The 19,488-nt window shown below is 40.2% G+C and overlaps 1 protein-coding gene across 4 annotated transcripts in view; it reads left to right on the top strand.

Annotated features, from left to right (window-relative positions):
- Window positions 1–14,908, top strand: part of Lmbr1 (limb development membrane protein 1) — a 133,723-nt gene extending 118,815 nt beyond the window's left edge. For 2 of the 4 annotated variants that reach the window (XM_059257787.1, XM_059257784.1), the window contains 3 exons: window positions 9,564–9,725; window positions 11,933–11,970; window positions 13,211–14,908. In XM_059257787.1, the coding sequence (XP_059113770.1) occupies window positions 9,564–9,725; window positions 11,933–11,970; window positions 13,211–13,315 (305 nt within the window). In that variant the 3' untranslated portion in view covers window positions 13,316–14,908. Of the gene's footprint in view, window positions 1–9,563; window positions 9,726–11,166; window positions 11,272–11,932; window positions 11,971–13,210 lie in introns of all 4 variants that reach the window. The other 2 variants (XM_059257785.1, XM_059257786.1) reach the window with 2 other exon arrangements.
- The last annotated feature ends 4,580 nt before the right edge of the window (window positions 14,909–19,488 follow it).

Raw genomic sequence — 19,488 nt, 5'->3', positions numbered from 1 at the left:
TGCTTTACTATCCAAAGATTCCTAGTTCTTTGAGGTGAAATAAAAATCCTATGTTACAGGTAAAATGTCTCAGGTTCTTGTGTATTTGAATTGATGTTCTTAAGAAACTTTATATTCCTTAAAGGACAAGAGTCCATTGCCTACATCTTCTTGGCTTCCAGAACCTTAGTTTGTAAGCTTGTTTGACATCCAGGAAGCTTCTTGTTGAGGATGGCTGTTCTCAGTGTAGATGAAGTCATTTCCACATGCCTTGTCTCAGTCTTCCATGTCATTGCTTTCATGTTCCCAGCTTATTTGACCAAGTATTATTTCTTTTCTTTTTTTTTCTTGTTTTGTTTTTCAAGACAGGGTTTCTCTGTGTAGCTTTGTGCCTTTCCTGGAACTCGCTTTGTAGTCCAGGCTGGCCTTGAACTCACAGAGATCCGCCTGGCTCTGCCTCCTGAGTGCTGGGATTAAAGGTGTGCGCCACCACCACCCAGCCCCCAAGTATTATTTCAAAAGACCCTTACAACAGTAGCCAAAGGATGGAAACAGCCTGTTGTCAGATGAGAAGACAAACAAACTGTGGTGTGCAGCACATCAAATGAAATGTTACTTAGCCATGGAAGCCAGTCAAAAGAGACAAACACAGTGGGCTTCTGATTCCAAGAGGAACTGCAGTAGTCTAGTCTACAGAGACCGAGACAAGTGCTTACCAAAGGCATAGGAAGCAGGGATGGAGAGTGGTTTTGGAATAGTTTCAGATTTGCAAGATAAATGATTATGGTGGTGATGGTTATAAATAATGTGACTATTATTAATAGTACCAAGCTGCACATTAAAATGTTTGTATTGTTACATTTTATGTTATATGTCTTTTACCACAATTAAAAACAAAGAAAAAGAAAGTCTGTGACATATAGCACAAGGTGGATGGAACTTGGAAATGTCATGTGATACAGCCTATCCACAAGTGGCCAAATGCTGTATGATTCCACTTACAGGGGCAGGGGTGAAGAGAGAGTCTCTAGGGGAACTGCTTTGTGGAAGTGGGATTTCCCTTTGGAGAAGTGCACTTATGTTGGAACTGGGGAGAAGGTATTTAATGCCTTTGAATTGTTTGTCTGAAGTGGTTAATTATATGTGATGTGACGTTCACCTCAGTTATTTAAAAGGAAAACACATTGCTTAATATGTACAGGAAGTATTCTACTATCCCCTGCCATGGCACTGTCAAGAATGTGGAGGCTTCACTGTTTGGCCATGCAGTCCCCTTTGAGTGTTTTAGTTGCCTTCCAATAACGTGACCCTAGTGGGGTTGGCGGGACAAGGTAAGGAGGACACTGTGGCTGGCCAAGGTGGTATAGTTAGTGCCCACCCTGAGGGACCAACTCCAACCTTCTCCGTTCATCTCCACTTCCTCTCCCTTTTCTAGCCCCCTGTTCTTGGCAGTACTGGGGATTGTCCCTAAGAGCTGTACTCATACAAGGCAAGTGGTCTACTGACTGAGCTACAATCTAGCAGTCTTCTGACAAGCACTACGTCCACTGGCACGAAGGGTTTGGCTGTTGTCTGTTTATTTATTGTAGTTGTTGTCTACCGTGTTCAGTATGTCCCTTTCTTTCCCTGCTTTGCTGGAATTCCTACCAAGATGGATGGTGGATTTTGTTAAATGCCTTTTATGCATCTATTGAGACAACCACATGCTTTTTAAAAGTCTTGAAGTATATTGAATTACATTAATTCTCAACTGTTAATTAGCCTGCTGTTTCTTGGTTATTGTTTTTGGGTTGAATATGATGAAAATAGGCTGAGGACTTGTTCTTCACTGTGGTTCTCCCTTTTTGTTTGAAGCTTCTTTCTGCTTTTGATCTGTATGTAATGCTTTCCTCATTACATGTGTTCAGAAACACTTGAGTTTCTCTGGGTGGTTTTCATAAACTTGTTTCTCCTCCTTCAGTGTTCCATTGCTTACTAATAATACCATCTGGCTTGGAATTTACTTTTTGCAATAGGTTTAGTAACAGTTCAGTTTCTTTTATGGAAAGAGCCCTACTCAGCTTGAACAAGCTTGTCAATTTCAGCAACAGTGTCAGGTCTGTGGGCAGCTCCCTCAGCTACTAGTAGAAGTAGAGACTCAGCACTGACACAAATCTTTTGTGTTATCTACCTTTTCCTGAGCTGTGTGCACACACATGTATTGATTTATTGACCCTCTCAGAGAAGCAGCATTGACTTCATTTTTTTCTGTCTTTACTTTCTAGTTCAATGATTTAGTCCTTTGGAGGATATTTTCTTCCTTGAAATTGGAGCTGAGTTCACTGAGTTTTGAGGTCTTTTTCCTTTTCTGATCTGAGTATTGCTGGCTGCAACCCCTTTCCCGTTGCAGCCACCCCCGCCTTCTGCATTCCCCCTGGCTGCACCCCATGCTCCAGCTGCTATCTCCCTGTGCTGCCTCCTCTGTTGTGTCTCCTCCTGTATTACCCTTCCACCCCCACCCCTTGCTGCACCTCCCTGCGGCTGTCCCCCATCACAGCTACATCACCTTTGTTTAAATACCCCAAACCTTCATACAAAGCATCTACATTTTCATTTTTTTTTTACATTTTCATTTTAAGAATACTTTTTCTTCTTTATTTCTTCTTTGACTCATGGGATATTTTGAAGTATGGTATTTTGTCCCAAACATTTGGGGATGTTTAAGAGATTTGCTTGTTAGTAATTTTTAGTTTAGTTTCTTTGTTGATGTCAGTGTGAAGGAATGCACTTTGTGTGTGTGGCATCATTTTAATTTGTTAAGTAGGCTTTACAGCCTGTGAGCAAGGCACAGTAGAAGGAAAAGGACATTGGCATCATCTGGGTGCTATGGTTTTCAGTGTCAGATCTACTGGCTGTCAGGTGCCCTCATGCCCTCTGGATCCTTGGGTCCACTTGTTTCGACTGCTGTTGAGAGAAGGACTATGAAAGCACTGGCTCTGAGTGTGGACCTCTCTCTCTCTCGTGTACTTCTGTCAGTTTGCTTCACATACTTTAAAGCTCTGGTATCAGATGCATAAATGTGGCGTCCTGGTGAACTGACCCTTTGTAATTATGATAGTGAAGCTCATTGCTTAACTGGTACCTCTTCTCTGAAGTCTTCTTTTAGTCATGTTAAAAATAGCTGTTCCCCCTTTCTTACTTTTTCATTCTTATACTTTAAACTTGTGTCTTTATGTTAAATAGTTGTATAAGCCTGTCTGGATTTGGATAGCTAGAGTATTGATATCAAATTTGATTCTTTGTGTGATTCCCATCTGTTGCCTGTTTCTGTCCATACCATCTCTCCCTTGTTCCCCTTTCTTCTTCATCTGCATTCTTACAGATAAACTTCTCCTTTGTTAGTCTGTTAACACTGAGAAGTTATTTGACCAGTTACTTCAAGGCAGTATTACAATTTGTGAATACGGTAGTGATGTTCATAGTATACCAGTAGTGAGCTGCCTAGATTCCTTTGAGTACATATGTAGAAGGAATACTGTTGGATCATATGGAAGTTCAATTTTTAATTTTTTGAGAAACCTCCATACTGATTTTCATAGCGGCTAGAATAATTTACATTCTAACCAGCAGTGAATAGGTTTCCTTTCTCTATATCTTCATCAGCATTTGTTGCTTTTTGGTTTTTGTTTATTTGATAAAAGTAGTTCTGGCTAGGGTGAGATGGAATCTTGGTGGCATTTTGATGGGTAAAGATATTAGTTTTTTTGTGTGTTTGTCATTTTAAAAATTTCTTTTGAGAACTGTTTGTTCAGTTTTTCATTTATTGAATTATTTGCTCTTTTGATATTTAATTTTTTTAAGTTTTTAAAATCTGTTCTATATATTAATTTCCTGTTAGATGACTAGATGTCAAAGCTTTTCTCCTTTTCTGTAGGCTTTTTCATTCTGTTTCTTTTATCATGCAGATCTCTAGTCTGATGCAGTCCCATTTGTCTCCTTTTGCTTTTGTTTCCTGAGCTGTTGTGGTCCTGCCTAGAAAACCTGTGCCTGCATCTTACAACATTCTTTCTTTTAGTCTAGTAGCTTCAGAGTTTTAGGTCACAATCTTTAATCTATTGGGAGTTGATGTTCGTGTGGGGAGGCAGGATCTAATTCTGGTTCTTAGTAAAGACACTCAGCCTTCCTGGTACCCCTTGCTAAAGAAGCCATTTCTCTCCATTGCTTTTGGTTCCTTTGTCAAGAACCAGATGGTGGTGGCTTACTTCTATGTCTTCTGTTCTACTTCATTGTGTATGTGTTTGTTCTTGTGCCAGTACCATGCTGTTTTTGTTACTATAGCTCTGTGGTATAATTTAAGACTTCATGTAACAGTTCTTGCAATGCAAGTCTTCTGGTAACAAATTCTGTGCTGTGTGGATGTGCAAAATGTCTTTACTTTGCCTTATTTTTATAGATATTTTTGGACATGAGATTTTAGATTATTTTCTTTCATACTGTCTTAGTTAAAGTTTACTATTGCTATGAAGAGACACCATGACCACTGCAACTCTTATAAAGAGAACATTTAATTAAGGGTGGCTCACTTACAGTTTCAAAGTTTCAGTCCATTATGATCATAAAGGGGAGCATGGCAGCATGCAGGCAGACATGGTACTGGAGCTGAGAGTGCTACATCTTGCAGGCAACAGAAAGTTGACTGACTGTCACACTGAGGGAAGCTTGAAAAAGAGACTTCAAAGCCCACCCCCACAATGACACACTTCCTCCAAAAATGCCACTCCCTTTGGGGGCCATTTTTTTCAAACCACCACACATACTTTAAAAATATTTTGCATTGTTTTCTCCTTTGTATTACTTTGACAAGAAGTTTTCTCTCATCATTATTTCTATTCTTTTTTTCTTGTGGAAGGTTTAACAGTTTGAATTTTGTGTGCTAAAGCAGGATTCTCCTTAGTTTTTTTGTTCTTTGAGTTCATTATGCATATGTGTCATCAAATTGGAATATTTCCAGCTGGCAATCCCTAAGCCAATATTTCTTTAAGGAATTTGTCCTTGTTTTTAATCTCATAGAGACCGTTTATGTGTGTGCCCTATGTGTACATTCATGTGTGGGGGGTATGTGTGGTATGTGTGCAATTGTGTGTGGTATGTGTATGCACTCATATAGGTGTTCATGCATATGTGCATGTGAGTATAGTCTAGAGGTCAATATCAGGTGTCATTCCTCAGGCTCTGTACACCTTGATTTTTCCGACAGCGTTTCTTACAGGCTTTGAGCTCACCTGAGTTGACTAGTCAGGCTGGCTGGCTCACAATACCTAGGGGCTGACTCTGTACTTTCATATATTCTCTTGGAATTGAACTCAAGCCCTCATTCTTAGATAGCAAGAACTTCACTGGCCAAGCACCTCTGCAACTCTTCTCCAGGGACTCTGGATAGGAAGGGAATCATCAGCCACTGGGATTCAGTGTAGTTCATTGACATTGTTAGTTTCCTTGTTCTGCTTTATGTTCTTTTGCTGTCTTTGAGTATGCTAGTCTCCATAGTATCTAGCCAGCTCTTAATCCTATCAAGTATGCTTTTCTAGTTTACATTATGCTTTTCCTTTATAAGTCAACTCACACTTTTAAAATCTTTTGTGTACTTACTTAATAAGTTCAGTCTTTGCTCTAGCTTCTGAACTATAGGAAAGGTTGTGGCCACTGGTAACAGTCATTTCTTGGTTTCCCGCTCAGTTCTCTGCTGGACTCCACTCCAAGCAGCCCTCAGCTCACTAAGCCATCCTCATGCTGAATGCTGAGTCCTTTTTCCTTGGGGAGGATGCTGGCCCTGTTTGCTCCTGGAAGGTCTCTCTAGGTAGGAAGCAGCACCACTCATGGGCCCACCTTGCTTATTTCTTAGAAGTCACTGTCCTTTATTACTTGATGTCCAGGGTCTCAAAAAACATTATTCAGGTATTACATCCAGTTTTGAAGTTTATTTAGGTAGGTGAGAAAATCTTGTCCTTTTAATTCCCTTTTGGCTAGCACCTGAAGCCTGCAGTCAGGTTTCTTATTGCTGTCATTTAAAAAACACATACTTTCACAGTAAGACTGACCAGTCTAACTTCCATAGGAGTGCTCTGGTATATGCAACCCACAAACAAACAAACAAACAAACAAACAAACAAACTTTTTTTAGAGTGGAGGCTGGCAAGATAGCTCAATGGGTAGAGGAACTTGCTGTGAAATCTGACAACCTGAGTTCAATCCTTGGAACACATACATTGTGGAAAGAGAGAACCGACTTTAACAAGCTGTCCTCTGACTCCCACACACTTGCTGTGGCACATACATGTAACATGATCACAAACTTACATAAGATAAATACATGTTTAAAGATTTTAATGAAATAAAAAATTTAAAGACGTAGGAAGTTAGTTTTTGATTTTTAATTTTCATTTTCCATTCTACCCCCAGAGCAGAAACTTAGTTTTTTAGTGACTTTTTTTTTAAATAAGCAGGACAGCTGGCACAGTGTCCCTGCTATACCAATCCTGAAAGCATGGGTGTTTAGAATAATTGCAGATTTTAGACTGTCTCTAGGATATGCTTATTTTAGACACTATCTTAGCTAAATTATTTCAAAAGTCTAATTAGGGGAGGGAATCTGGAAACATAGTGAGGATGATGTTGAAACTAATCATTATTTGAGTTTAGAGATTAATTTTTAATACAAATTAGTTGATAAATTTGATAAGAACATGTGTTGTTTTGGTACCTTTACATTAAAATCATGGGTATTTGGGTCAGATGTTTGTGTACTAGGCCAGCTTGTGTAATTTACTGATAACATCACTTTCAGGCCCTTTGTGTCCCACACTTTACAAATGCTCTGAATGGCCTTGTGCAGTTTCGCCAACATGAACATGCTTGCTCAGAGTAGAAGTTGACTCAGGTGGGCGAAAGAACATGCGTTCTATTGACTTACGATGTGGGTGGGGCAACCTGCTCCTTCTTAAAGTCATTGTATTTTGTGCACCAGTTCTTTTAAAACTGTGAATAGAAAAAAGGTTGTTTTTGAAGGAATTACTCATGAAACATTCTCAGTTGAGTCCTTGTGGGGGAGGCAATGCATTGCTTATCATAAAGTGTTGTACCCAGGTCACATGACCCTGTGCCTCATTGCTGTCTAATGAAACTTCTTTTATGTGTGTGTGTGTGTGTGTGTGTGTGTGTGTGTGTGTGTATGTGTGTGTATGTGTTGCTTGTCTTTTAATAGTAATGTGATAGGTGAAGACCTTCGGATAGTTGACCAAAGGTATTTGATAGTTTAATATTATATTTTAAAACTCACTGTCTTAGTACCATGTTACCTCTATTCAGAAGTATAAGTTTGGAAGTATTGTACATTTATATAATAAACAAAAATAAAACCTCCACATTGTTACTTTTTCTTAAGTGTTGGTGCTTTCAATTTGAAAAAGACATTTTTATTATTTAATTGTTGCTGGAACAAAAGCTACCTAGCCAGAATTTCAGAGAAATGATTGTTTTTTTGCTTCTAAGTAGTTATTGTGCTACCCAGAATAATCTTTTGGTTGGTCAACAAGGTTTTTTCTAAAGTGCATCTGGAACAATAATGTCTTCAGACTCAACCCTGTAAACTAGCATTTTTGTTTCTCTTGGGTGTCTGTGTATGTCTGCCTGAAACACTCTGAAACAAAGCCTTCGAGCAAGAGATTGTCCTTTACCTAGATATCCTGTTAGGTCTGGACCCTAACTTCCCAAGTGCCAAGTGGGGTTCATTTCTAGGGTCTGTGACTGCTCTTCTCATTGTTCTAGGATTTCTGTGCTCAGTGGGACTGATTTGACCTCCTAATTTTGCTCTTCATGGCCAGCGCAAAGCTATCTACAACCCTGTAGACAGCAGGGGTCCAAAGTGGTGTCTGCATACCCACACTGGTTCACTAATAAGAAAATATTAGACCTTGTATTTGTATCACTGTTATGACTGTTAAGGTGACTTGTCCATAGGGAGTGTCAGTGGTACATACAGTAATGAATAATCAAATGCACACATTAAACACATGATATATGTGTTAAGTCCACATCAGTCCTCTCTTTTTCCTCTTTCCCATAGTAGTAGATATCATCCATGGCATACTCAGCTTCTCCTTTGGGAACCTTTTAGATGCAAAAGTTTGAGTGTGCTTTTCTTATGAGGTGAATATGGCGTTTACCGGACACTTCAGAAGATCTTTGCTCTTGGGATCAATTCAGTTGCCAGTCTAGGGTCTTGCTGAAGCCTTAAGACTTGTGTTGGTAGAACCATAGTTGTTTACATAACTTGGTTTGAAAAGTAAGGTATCAGATTAGGCATCCATTCCTTTAAACAAAGTCCTTTCTTTTAGGCTTAGCACCGAGAGACTGAAGCCAAAGCTGTCATCATCTTAAAGCAACACAGGACAGGCACCAAAGGCTTTTCTGGTGTCTCGTTTTTAAACTTCTTTTTGTAAGGTATTATCTAATGTCTTCATTAATCTTCATCTATTTTTAAAACACTTTGGCAATGTCTTTCAAAATTACATGTATTGGTTCCAGGTGGGAGTGACTATGAAGCTATTTTTGAAATGCCCTGTTCTGACTGCACTGTTTGCATAGGGAGATTTTCTGCTGTCCATAAGCTTCTCTGTGAGGCTTGCAGTAGTGTGTGATGGAAGTGTGTTAGATCAGGGCTGAAAGCCAAATTCAAAAGTCAGTTGATGATGTGAGATTGAGTCAAAGGTATTTTTGAAATCACCCATAAAATCCTTAAATGGCCTGTAGCGTATGCAGTACATAACTGTGTTTGTATAGTCCTATAGGAAGTATCTATTGCTTCTTGTAACTCTTTGTTATAGGTCCATATAGCTCCATGTAGTTCCTTAGTGTCTTCCTTAAGACTGCCGTGGCCTTCTTTCTCACTCTACTTACCCACGAGTAGGATTTATTTATCTATCCATGGTCAGAAAATCCTACCACTCATGCCCTCTTTCTGATAAGTTTTGGACCTGGGACACATACTCATTTAACTATTCTTTCAGTTAAAAAGACTTAATGTGTATGTGGCTGAATTTAAGTAACTTAAACCCATGTGTGATGCAATCCTCACACATTCCCAGCTTTCCTCTCTTACTTTATAAATAGGTAACATTAAATTCTGCCAATGGTGTAGTGTAAGGAAATCCTGTTACTCACTTATGTGGTGGGCATTAAGAATGTGTAAGGCGTTGCCCCTGGAATTGGGGTTGCAGGACTGTAATAGACATCATTCCTATGTAACTAGTGGGGAAAACAGGCTCTAGTGGATGGCACTGGAGCTTCCTCTTTACTGCAGGCATGACCCCTAGATAGGTGGTAGGCACTCATGCCCTCTCCTGGGTGTCACATGCAGTGACTGGCACAGGCATGAAGGTTGGCTGCCTTGGGTTGTCCTGCTAGGAAACAGTCATATGCTTCATAGCAGAGCCTGCCCATAGCATCTGAGAAAGTCTGTGGAATCTGACCTGATTTCAATTGTATTTTCTTACAGGTAGGAATGCACCTCACTTTATTAAGGACTCTTTTATTTATTTTTTTAACAGGAATCACTAGATTCGATCTACTTGGAGACTTTGGAAGATTTAATTGGCTGGGAAATTTCTATATCGTATTATCCTACAATTTACTCTTTGCCATTGTGACAACATTGTGTTTGGTCAGAAAATTCACATCAGCTGTACGAGAAGAACTTTTCAAGGCCCTAGGTAATCTTGAGGTTTATGGACATTTCTTTCTACTAATCATGACTTTGACATTTGAGTCTCTATTTAGTTTCTAAATACACATGGCTGTCAGTTTGCATTCTTAACTAATGTATTGGTTGTGATTGGATTGGAATCATGTCATTTTACTGTAGGCCTCATCTGTAGGATGTGTGGGTAGGAATTGTGGTTCTTGTGGGGCCTTAGTACAGGGACTAGGACACCCTAAGCACTTGGGAATGGCAGTCCGCTCATTTGTTCTTATCACGATAATGATGAGAAAAGTTGGTGTTGAAGGTTTGCTTTCTGGTAATGATGCTTTTACTATTGTTTACTTGTAGCTTTTTTTTTGAGGGGGGGCTTGGATTTTCTAAGTGTACAAGCAACCTATAATTCTCTTCAATAAGCTGAATAACTCTGGCAAACAATGTTAGCATTCTTGGTACTGACAGGATAGGAGGTTGTTGTCATGGACTCTGTCATGTATATTGTGGTGACATCAAAGTCTGCTCTAAGTGATGTATGTTTGCTGTGTTTACTTCTACACTCATGATGAACATAAGTCCAGGGCTTGTGTTTTAGGACGAGAAGCACTCTGGAAAGCTTCTCAGGCTTGTAACATCTATCTCCATAGCAGAAAAGAAAGGCGGTGGTTTCCTGTAGGAAATCCTGGCATTAACTCATTTGCCTGAAACCACTTGAAACTTATGCTCCATATATGCTGTGGTTTTTGATATTTTAAGAGGCAGCATATTTATAGATTCATTAAGGCCCAATTTCAGAAAGCTTAAACTATAGGAGAAGCAATGAAGCTTTTCATAGCACCAACCTTTATGCCCCTGACGTTTGAATGGAAGACCTTTAAAGAAAAAAACACCAGGTTACTGCTCCATATGTATTTTATTTGTAACACTCACTGTGAGGGGACAGCTGATTGAAATATTTCCCTGAAATGAAAAAGCTACATCTCATCTCAGCGGAAACACCAGATAATTTATGAATTTTCGTGCCTGAGTTTCACAGTACTGGTCACATTAAAAACAGCCAGATGCTTAGGAATCAAGAAACCCTCAGTCACATGTCTAGTTGAAACTTCATTTTTAGCTAGGACCTCAGATCAGTTCCCATTTGGCTACAGCTGAGATGGCTGTAGTGCATCAGTGTTGGTGTCTCGCCATGGAGCTTCTGCTAAGATAAGAGGTCAATCTGCCAGAGGCCAGAGGCCCTCTGTGTCATGTCAGGAGTCTGACCATAAGACACAGTGGCCTTTTCAAGATCTGTGTAAAACTCCCAAGAGATAGGTTTGTTTCCTTTTCCAAATATTTTCTGTTATCCTTGAGTATGGTCTTTGGGAGCACTTCTTCATATAGAAAAGCTCTTCTGTAAATATAGGTTTTAATGGCCCAAGATGTTAAGTCTGACTTCATTAACCCATTCCTAACAGGTATTTTCAGAGAACATCTGCTGCACAGTAGCCATGGTGGTGGTGGTGACCAACAGACTGTTTCTGGAGAAGTCAAAGATAACAATATTGCAGTTTTATCAGAATGTATGTCCTGTGTCACACCTGAATTTAAGAAGTGAAGCTAGCTGGGCAGTGGTGGCCCATGCCTTTTATTCCAGCACTTGGGAGGCAGAGGCAGGAGAATCTCTGTGAGTCTGAGTTCAGCCTGGTCTACAGAGCGAGTTCCAGGACAGCCAGGGCTGTTACACAGAGAAATCCTGTCTCAAAAAACCAAAAATTTAAAAAATTTAAAAAAAGAAGTGAACCTACTTAAGTCTTCTGTCTTAAAAGAGGAGTTCCAGGGCCAGGAATGTGGCTCCAGGACCAGGAGTGTGGCTCAGTGGTAGAATGCTTGCCTACCATGTAGAAGGTCCCGGGTTTGATCTTCAGCATTGCACACATTCCCCACACAGAGACAGTATGGTTCCAGGTTAGTGTGGCAAGTATGCCCCTTGGTGCCCCACCCCTCCTCTTACCCTTTTTCTGACAGGTTTTCTTCAGTGCATGTCTTGTCTTAGTTTTCGGAGGTCCTCTGATCACTCAGTGGTTTGGCCATTTCTAGGATTAAACTATTTATAGTGATAAGTATATAATATTTATATTTATAATTTAAATTTATAATTTATAGTATAATTTATATTACTATTTATAATGATAAATTTATAATACAAAGTATATTTATAATTTCTTTTTCCTTCTAATTCAGTGATAGGCTCAAGTTCAAATTTTCTTTCATTCAATTATGTAAGTAATAAAGACTTTAAATTTGGGGGGAGGAGTGTATTGGCTTAGGAGTTATACGAGAAAATTACTATCTGGAAATTTAGAATGAATACCCACCCCACCCCTCAACTTAGTTTTTGAGGCATTTAAAAATCTGAGCAGTGTAGGTGTTATTCCACAGTCTTTCCTGTGGATGCATTGCTTGTGGACTCTTGCGTGTCATGGGTTTCACTTTTGCTGATGTGCTTGAAGCCTTAGTATTGTCTAAAGTCTGACTTTTCTTTCTGTGAGGGTGCACTATGATCCACATGTTAGCTGTATTCTGTGAGAAACTGCTGTGTGAGAAAATGGAAATTAATCCCTGGAAAAGGTCGTGATGGTTGTTTATCCTATAAAGTACCTTGGAACTGTGGATTGTTTGTGTATTTACTTTATTCCTTTGTAATTTTTTGTTCTCATTATTGATAGCTGTTATTACACTGCTTTAAAACAATTACATGCTTAGTATTTGGGGGTATTCTTCCCATACTTTATGTGTTTTAAAACAAAAAAAGTCATGTATCTGTATCAAATTAGCTTCCTAGGCAGTACACTTTGGGATCCGAACAAGCTTGTTTGCTGGGAAGAGGCTTTTGAGGGGAGCAAGAAGAGGCAGTGCAGAGATGAAGTGTATTTTGAAGCCTTGTGGTCCTATGGGGTATTATACTTTGGAGTCCCCATCAGAGCCATACTGAGAGGCTGGGGGATGGCTCAGTCAGTGACCTACTTGTTACACAAGCATGAGGGTCTCAGTTTGATTCCCGGAACCCATGTAAAAAAGCTAGACATAATCCCAGCCCTGGAGACAGGTGGCTCCCTGGGCTTGGTAGCTAGCCAGCCTTTACCTACTTGGAGAGTTCCAGGTTTAGTGGGATAAAACAAGGTGGGTGGCGCTTGAGATGACACCCAAGATTGTTCTCTGGCTTCTACCTGTAGTCACATACAAATGAACACACATGCATACACATACTCAAAATTAAAAAAAGTAGGACCCCACTGTGTTGAGAAGAGCCTTATCTACCTGTCACCCAGTCATTGGAGGTAGCAGTCCTGGAAAAAGAGGCATGACCTCCACAGAGCTGCCTCCAGGGAGGAGAACGCTTTCATTCCCAGAAGGCTTTAGATAACATATCACAACCTACACAGGAAAGCTGTCCTGCTGTTAAGCAGGTTTTGTCTGGTCACTCAGTCCTTTCTCACCCGTATCCTATTTTTTCTGCAGGACTTCACAAACTTCATTTGTCAGATACCTCAAGGGATTCAGAAACTGCAAAGCCTTCTGCAAACGGCCATCAGAAAGCACTGTGAGACCTGGCTGCTTCAGTAGCATTCTGCAGCAAGTCCTGACAACTCCTAACATTCCCACAGACACTGATCAGCTTCTGTTGGGGTCTGGGCCCGCCTGCCAGTGCCACCTTCTCATCAGCACGGAGAACTTGGCATTGCCCATCAGTTTCTCATTTGAATTTTCTGATCAACCTCAGAGCTTTTGGTTAAACCCTGAGTCTTAGAGACAGAGGAAAAGTTGTGTGTCTACAGCAGGGAGCCATCTGGATGAGAGGTGAAGATGTGCAAGGAGGCAGACTTGGACTTTCTTATGCTTTGCTTTATGCCATGAGACATTTGGGTCTGCAGGCAGAAACCTGCCTGAAAGTTGCTTGGTACCCCAAAACATCTTCAGAAAGTCCTGGAAACTTCTGTACTAGTAGCAAACTACATTTTTTATTTCCTTAAAAACCAAAAGCAGAGTTTCTGATTCATGTTACAGAATCTTCATTAGACTTTGAGCCAATGGAAAAATACTAGATTCTTTTCAAACTTGAGCCTTGGTAGGCAGCCCCAGGACTATCTTTTTGTGGTAAGCTGCAATAGGAAGCATATGTGATCATAGATTTGGACATTTGTGTGTATACACCTGATAATACTTCTCACAGCACAGTGCCAGTTGTACACACTTGTAACTTAGACCTTGCCTTATAGGCCATATGTACATTCACTTTTTAAAACCTTTTTTCAAAACTGCTTCACTTCCTGTGCTTGTTGTGCCTGTGAAACCCCTAGATGGCAACTGCTTCTTCTTCATGTCTCTCAGGCTTTGGTGACCTTCATATACACCACCTCAAGTCTCCACCTCAGGAAAGTTACCAGTGTGATACCTAGAACTTAAAGATCCTGGAAGGGCAAGTGCAGAGTCATATGAGCTCGTAATTATTCAGTTGTTTAGTTGTAAGTAATTGTTGGGATGGCTTCTCAACTCCTGAGTCTACTGATTAAAAACCATGAGTGCATGCTGTTGCTGTCCCTAGGTAGCACACAATTCACAGAAATAGTGGTGCTCATATGCACTGTGTGAATGACAAAACATAGTTTGTGTTCAGAAAAGTAAAACATTTTTTTTCTCAAATTATTGAATTTAGTTTCTTTTGGAGAAATTTATGAAAAACAGGCTGTATCTGATATATATATTTTTTTTTACTTAGAAAAACATGAAAATTTTAGCTGTGCTTTTACAAGCCATTGAGTACACTTCTTTACTTATATCATGGCATTCCCTGATTCCTCAGGTTAGTTTTAAAGTAAAGGAGCCTTGGTACTGTGGCTCTGGGTGACTCAGTGTACAACTTCAGTGAGTACTGGTAGATTCCTGAGTGTGAGGTCCTGCACTAACACAATGCAAGTCAGCTGCTTTCAAATTCCCATGATCATTATGCCTATGTCAGTTAATGCCAGGCTCTGCTTTTTACTTGAAATTCATCCTTTGGGCAGACCAAGTGAAGGAGAGAGCCGAGAGCAGTTTTCACTGCAGTCCCTTTCAGGGCACACCATTTGCTGATACATCCAAACACAGAGCTCCTGGCTAATCTGTAAGGTAAGGTGTCTGAAAATTTCATAAAATATTAAACTTTTCAGTGTGTCTCAACTTGAATTTTCTTAATATTACTGTGTGTATGTATTTGTGTCAGTATGTCTGTGTCCATTCATGAGTGAAGATCTGAGGACAACTTTCAGGAGTCAGTTCTTTCCTTTCACCATGTGTATACCTGTGATTGAATTCAGGAACCTTTACCTGATGAGCCATCTCACTGGCCAGTCTCAACTTCTTGTTCATTTGGAAGTTCTTAATCTGAAGATGGAAGCCAGGCTTGGGTGACCAAGCTTAGTCAAATATATGATGAATTTTAAAACACTGACTGGAGATGTTTGCTGATGAGATGGAAAGTGGGCTTCAAGGCTTCAAGTTGTCTCCCCTTGACTCCCAGACCCTCTGTGGTGATCTGCTGCATGGTCACCGCCCTTTCAGGGTCAGTGTTCACTCACATGAGATTCATCTGGTGCAGTCACTGCATTGGGCATGTGCTGGAGGCTGGCTGGTATAGAACTTCACAAATGGACAGCGGCATGCAGAGGCTTCACGTTCTAAGTTCATGAAGACAGGTACACTTAGGAGCCTTGCATTGCAAGTTATGTTTTTACAGAGAATGTAGAAAGCTCTGCAGACAAGTTCTCCCATTCATACTAGTCATGGTGCTTCTTATTTTTGACTGGATGGGGTTGCACCAGTGACTCTGTTATGTAGTCCTTTTATTCTCTCACCTTGATCTTCCTCTTTAGAAGGAAGCTGGGCATGATGGTGCAGGCCTTCATCCTAATACTCAAGAGGCAGAGGCAGGAGGAGCCCTATGAATTTGAAGCCAGCCTAGTTTACATAGTGAGTTCCAGGGAAACCAGGGTTACATAATGAGATGTGTCTCAAAACAAAAAGCAAACAGAAGAAAACAAAATAGCACAAGGGTTGAGGGTAGAGTGGCTGGAGAAATGACTCAGCCATGAAGAGCACTGGCTGTTCTTTCAGGACTCAGATGTGGTTCCCATCATCCACATGGTGGCTCACAGTTATCAGTGACTCTAGTCCCAGGGGATCCAACACCGTTTTCAGGCTTCTATGAGCACTGCAGGCATGTGGTGTAGGAAAAACACTCCTACACATAAAAATAATACAATTTAAACAAAAAGGGCAACAGGCACTGTGTAGATCTTGTTGAGGGAATATAATAGATTCTTACAGTTAATTGTTTCTGTGATATTTAAATCAATTATTATAGTTAAAAATTTTATAGATTGTAACATTGCTTTTTACTGATTTTCTAGCATATTTTAGACCTTTAATCAACCTACCTGTCTGCCTGCCCATCTCTCTATCTCTCTATCAATCTATCTCTCTATCTATCTAGCTATCATCTGTATATCCTATGTAAAATAAAGTTTGACATACATATGAGACCCTGGGTGAAGTTGTCTATACACCCACTGTTAGCTCCTTCAGTCAGACCTCTGTGGGGCTGGCTGGTAAGTCAGAATGAAGCCTGTTGGGTCTACTTCTCATAGCCTCTGGGCCTATGTGCCTCTACTCATGGTGGCAGCAGCAGCTGCTGCCACCTCTGCCTTGGCCAGGTGCAGTAGGTGATTCTTGTAGGCAGCAGCACAGATTCCTATTTGTTTCAGTCTATGTGTTTGCTTGTGGTTGGCACAGTATTTAATGCATATAGGCAGAATTGTTAAAAGATCTTTAAATATGTGAACATAAATACAGCACTGATTTTAAACTTCAGCAAACTGGTATGATACTTTTTAAATGTCTAGACACACTGGTAAATTTTTGTTACAGATTGTTGTCAAATTTTCTGTTAGTCTTATTTTTATGAGGTACTCTTAGTGTGACTTAAAATTTCTTAGAAATTAAAGTTCTGCAAAAATTTATTTTATACTTGGTTTATAAGTTCACACATAAACAATGTTTAGTTTATGTTTATTTCTTCAATTTCATCATGATGAATCCTCAAAAGTATTGACAGGCTGCTTCTGGTTCAGTGTTGGAGCATAGTGATTATCCCAGTGGATATTAGAGGAAGAGATAGATGTTTTCATTTGTGGATTTATGGTAAATTTAGTTGCAACCCAAAAGTAACATTAATAGTTGAAAACATCATTTTACATTATTTAATGATTCAAGCTCATTAGACTCGTTTTTGATTTCTTCCATAGAGGAACTGAACTTCATCCAGAGTTCTGCAGAATGTAAGTGCTCATTTTTCTGGCAGTGTGTATAGCCTGTGAATACCAATGGCTTCACACTACAGTCCACAATAAGAAATAAATGTCCTCTATAACTGAGTTTACGTACACACCAAAACACATAGAAAAATTTAACAAAACGGTGATATTTTTTCTTATGATCCATGCTGGCATTTTCTAGTGTTTATTATATATATATATTTAAATACCAGACACAAACTAAGATATTTCCTAACCTATTAGTATGAAATGGGAGGTAAATTTCCATTTGAAAAACATAAGTGGAATCTTGTTTGAAATAACTAATACACTTTTTGTTGTTACTGTTGGCTTGAATATTTGGGTAAATTTGTTGGCTCTGAGGTTTTCTGAATGTTGTCTTTTTCTCTCAAAAGCTGTTATGAAAAGTTGTGCTGCAAACATGATGCCTTGGCACCAAGGACTTGAGTTCCTACAGCAATTTTTTTTTGTGTGTGTGTGAGCGGTATGTTGGGCCATCTGTGATTATATAGGGACTGAACGGTATATCCAGAAATTGAAAGGACGTGGGCCATTTGTTGAGACTTCTACTTGTGCAGAGTCTGGCCCTTCCTCTCTTATAGCCCTGCATTGGCTCAGGCTATAGGGTGGGTCACTTGGTCTTATAGTTGTTATTTCTTGTTGTGAACTCACATCAGAGACTGTGAAGTGGCACTGGTGTGCAGGAGCATGAGGATAGGAAGTGGGTGTTCCTTCCCAACACATGCGTGGCTCTGAGCCCTGTCAAATAGGAAATGCACACCTCTATTTCATGGCTTTGGAACACAGCCAAGAAAACTAAAGGTGCTTGGGGTTGCCCCATTCTTAAGTGAAGTAGATCAGTCTGGGCCAGCCTGATTTCAGTGACTCCCATTGGCTTGTTCAGAGTTCTCAGTCAGCAGACAAATCTTGGAGGCATCACTCTTTCTGTGTTTTTGATGGGGCTTGAGAGTGTGAGCAGCCACCCTAACTTGCCTGCCTTGTTGTACCTTGTACATAGTGAACCTCCTTCTCTGATCTTTACATGCAGCCAACACTTAATGCAGATCAATATGCAGATGTCTAAGATGATATGGATGTCACTTGTAAGAACTTAGAGCTTGGAAATAACAATAAGGGTGCTGCCCTTGTCACACAAACAAAGCACTTGCTTTCTTTTTCTCTCCACTCAAACCTATAATTTTATTTAGGACTCAGGAAGCCTGAAGTAGGTCTTGGCTACACTGCAGAGGAGGAAACTCAGCCTGAAAAGTTGGTACCAGCCTTGGCCCTAGAGTTCCCAGGGCCAGACACTGAGCCTGTGTAAGAACTGAAGGTACTTAAAAAAAAAAAAAATCTATAACCCATTTCCAAATCATCACCTTTATCCTGAGTGGTAAGGATAGCTAATAGAGGACCATGCTACATTGCAGTTTTATAATGATGTGGCTGTCTCCTGTGCTTTGAAAGGAAAAGGAGTCCTACAAAGCTTAATAAGGTTGGACTCCACCCCAGCTTGTTATAGGTTTCTAGAGCTCTAACTGCTCTCTGAGGTCCTGGCAAAAGCCTCAGAAAACCTGTTGTTGGCTCATATGGACACTTCTGGACCAAAATGGCCTGAGAATGTGCTTCTTTGGCAGTGTCTTATTATTCAGTTCATGAGTTAGTGAGGAGAGTGCCTAGGGATGAGTTAGGTCCTATGAAGCAGCAACCATACAAATTCATAAGTGTGGAAGAATTCATGTCTGTCCACCATGTGGGGAGAAAGGAAGACTTTATAATTGTCTGCAGCCTGGAGCATGCCAGTGTCCTAAGTATGAGTAAAGTAAAAATGGGAGGAGGTAGTGAGAAGAAGGCTTTGCAAGAATGCTGAGACATCTGCTAAGCTAAGGGAGAGATCTGTTCATTACAATAAGGACTGCTCTGAGGAAGAAGTCACATTGAGAGTTAGGCACATTGAATTCTGTGGCCTCTGAACCTTCTTACTGGCATGAGGTGTCCTAATCAGTGCACTAATTTCCATGTGACAGCCGACTAAATACATGATGGAATGGTAAAAGTTTGCACATAAGAAATTTACCTGAGTTGTCACTGACTATTGCAAGATGCCCAAGACCTTACCTTCAACACTAGAATTTGCACTGCCTTCAGAACCCCAATGAAGTTAATGCCGGATGTTTACTTCAACCCAAGGACCTGTTACCAACCATTGGCATCTGTTCCTGTGTCAGTAGAAATGGACTCTGCCACTTCAGCAGAAGAGCTTACTGTGGACATTCACAGGTTCCAGGGACAGCAGTGCCATCTCAGCTTGTGCATGGCCTCCCTCCAAGGACAGAGCAGTCAGACCTGCAGTTGAGTTTTCTGAATGGAAAAGTGGATCTCTGAGATGCAGCTTCTCTCTGTCACTTGTTTAAAGTGTTCTCCAAA

Source organism: Peromyscus eremicus, chromosome 3 (assembly GCF_949786415.1).
Source record: "Peromyscus eremicus chromosome 3, PerEre_H2_v1, whole genome shotgun sequence".
Lineage (NCBI taxonomy): Eukaryota > Metazoa > Chordata > Mammalia > Rodentia > Cricetidae > Peromyscus > Peromyscus eremicus.
This window is presented reverse-complemented; position numbering and strand designations above follow the sequence as displayed.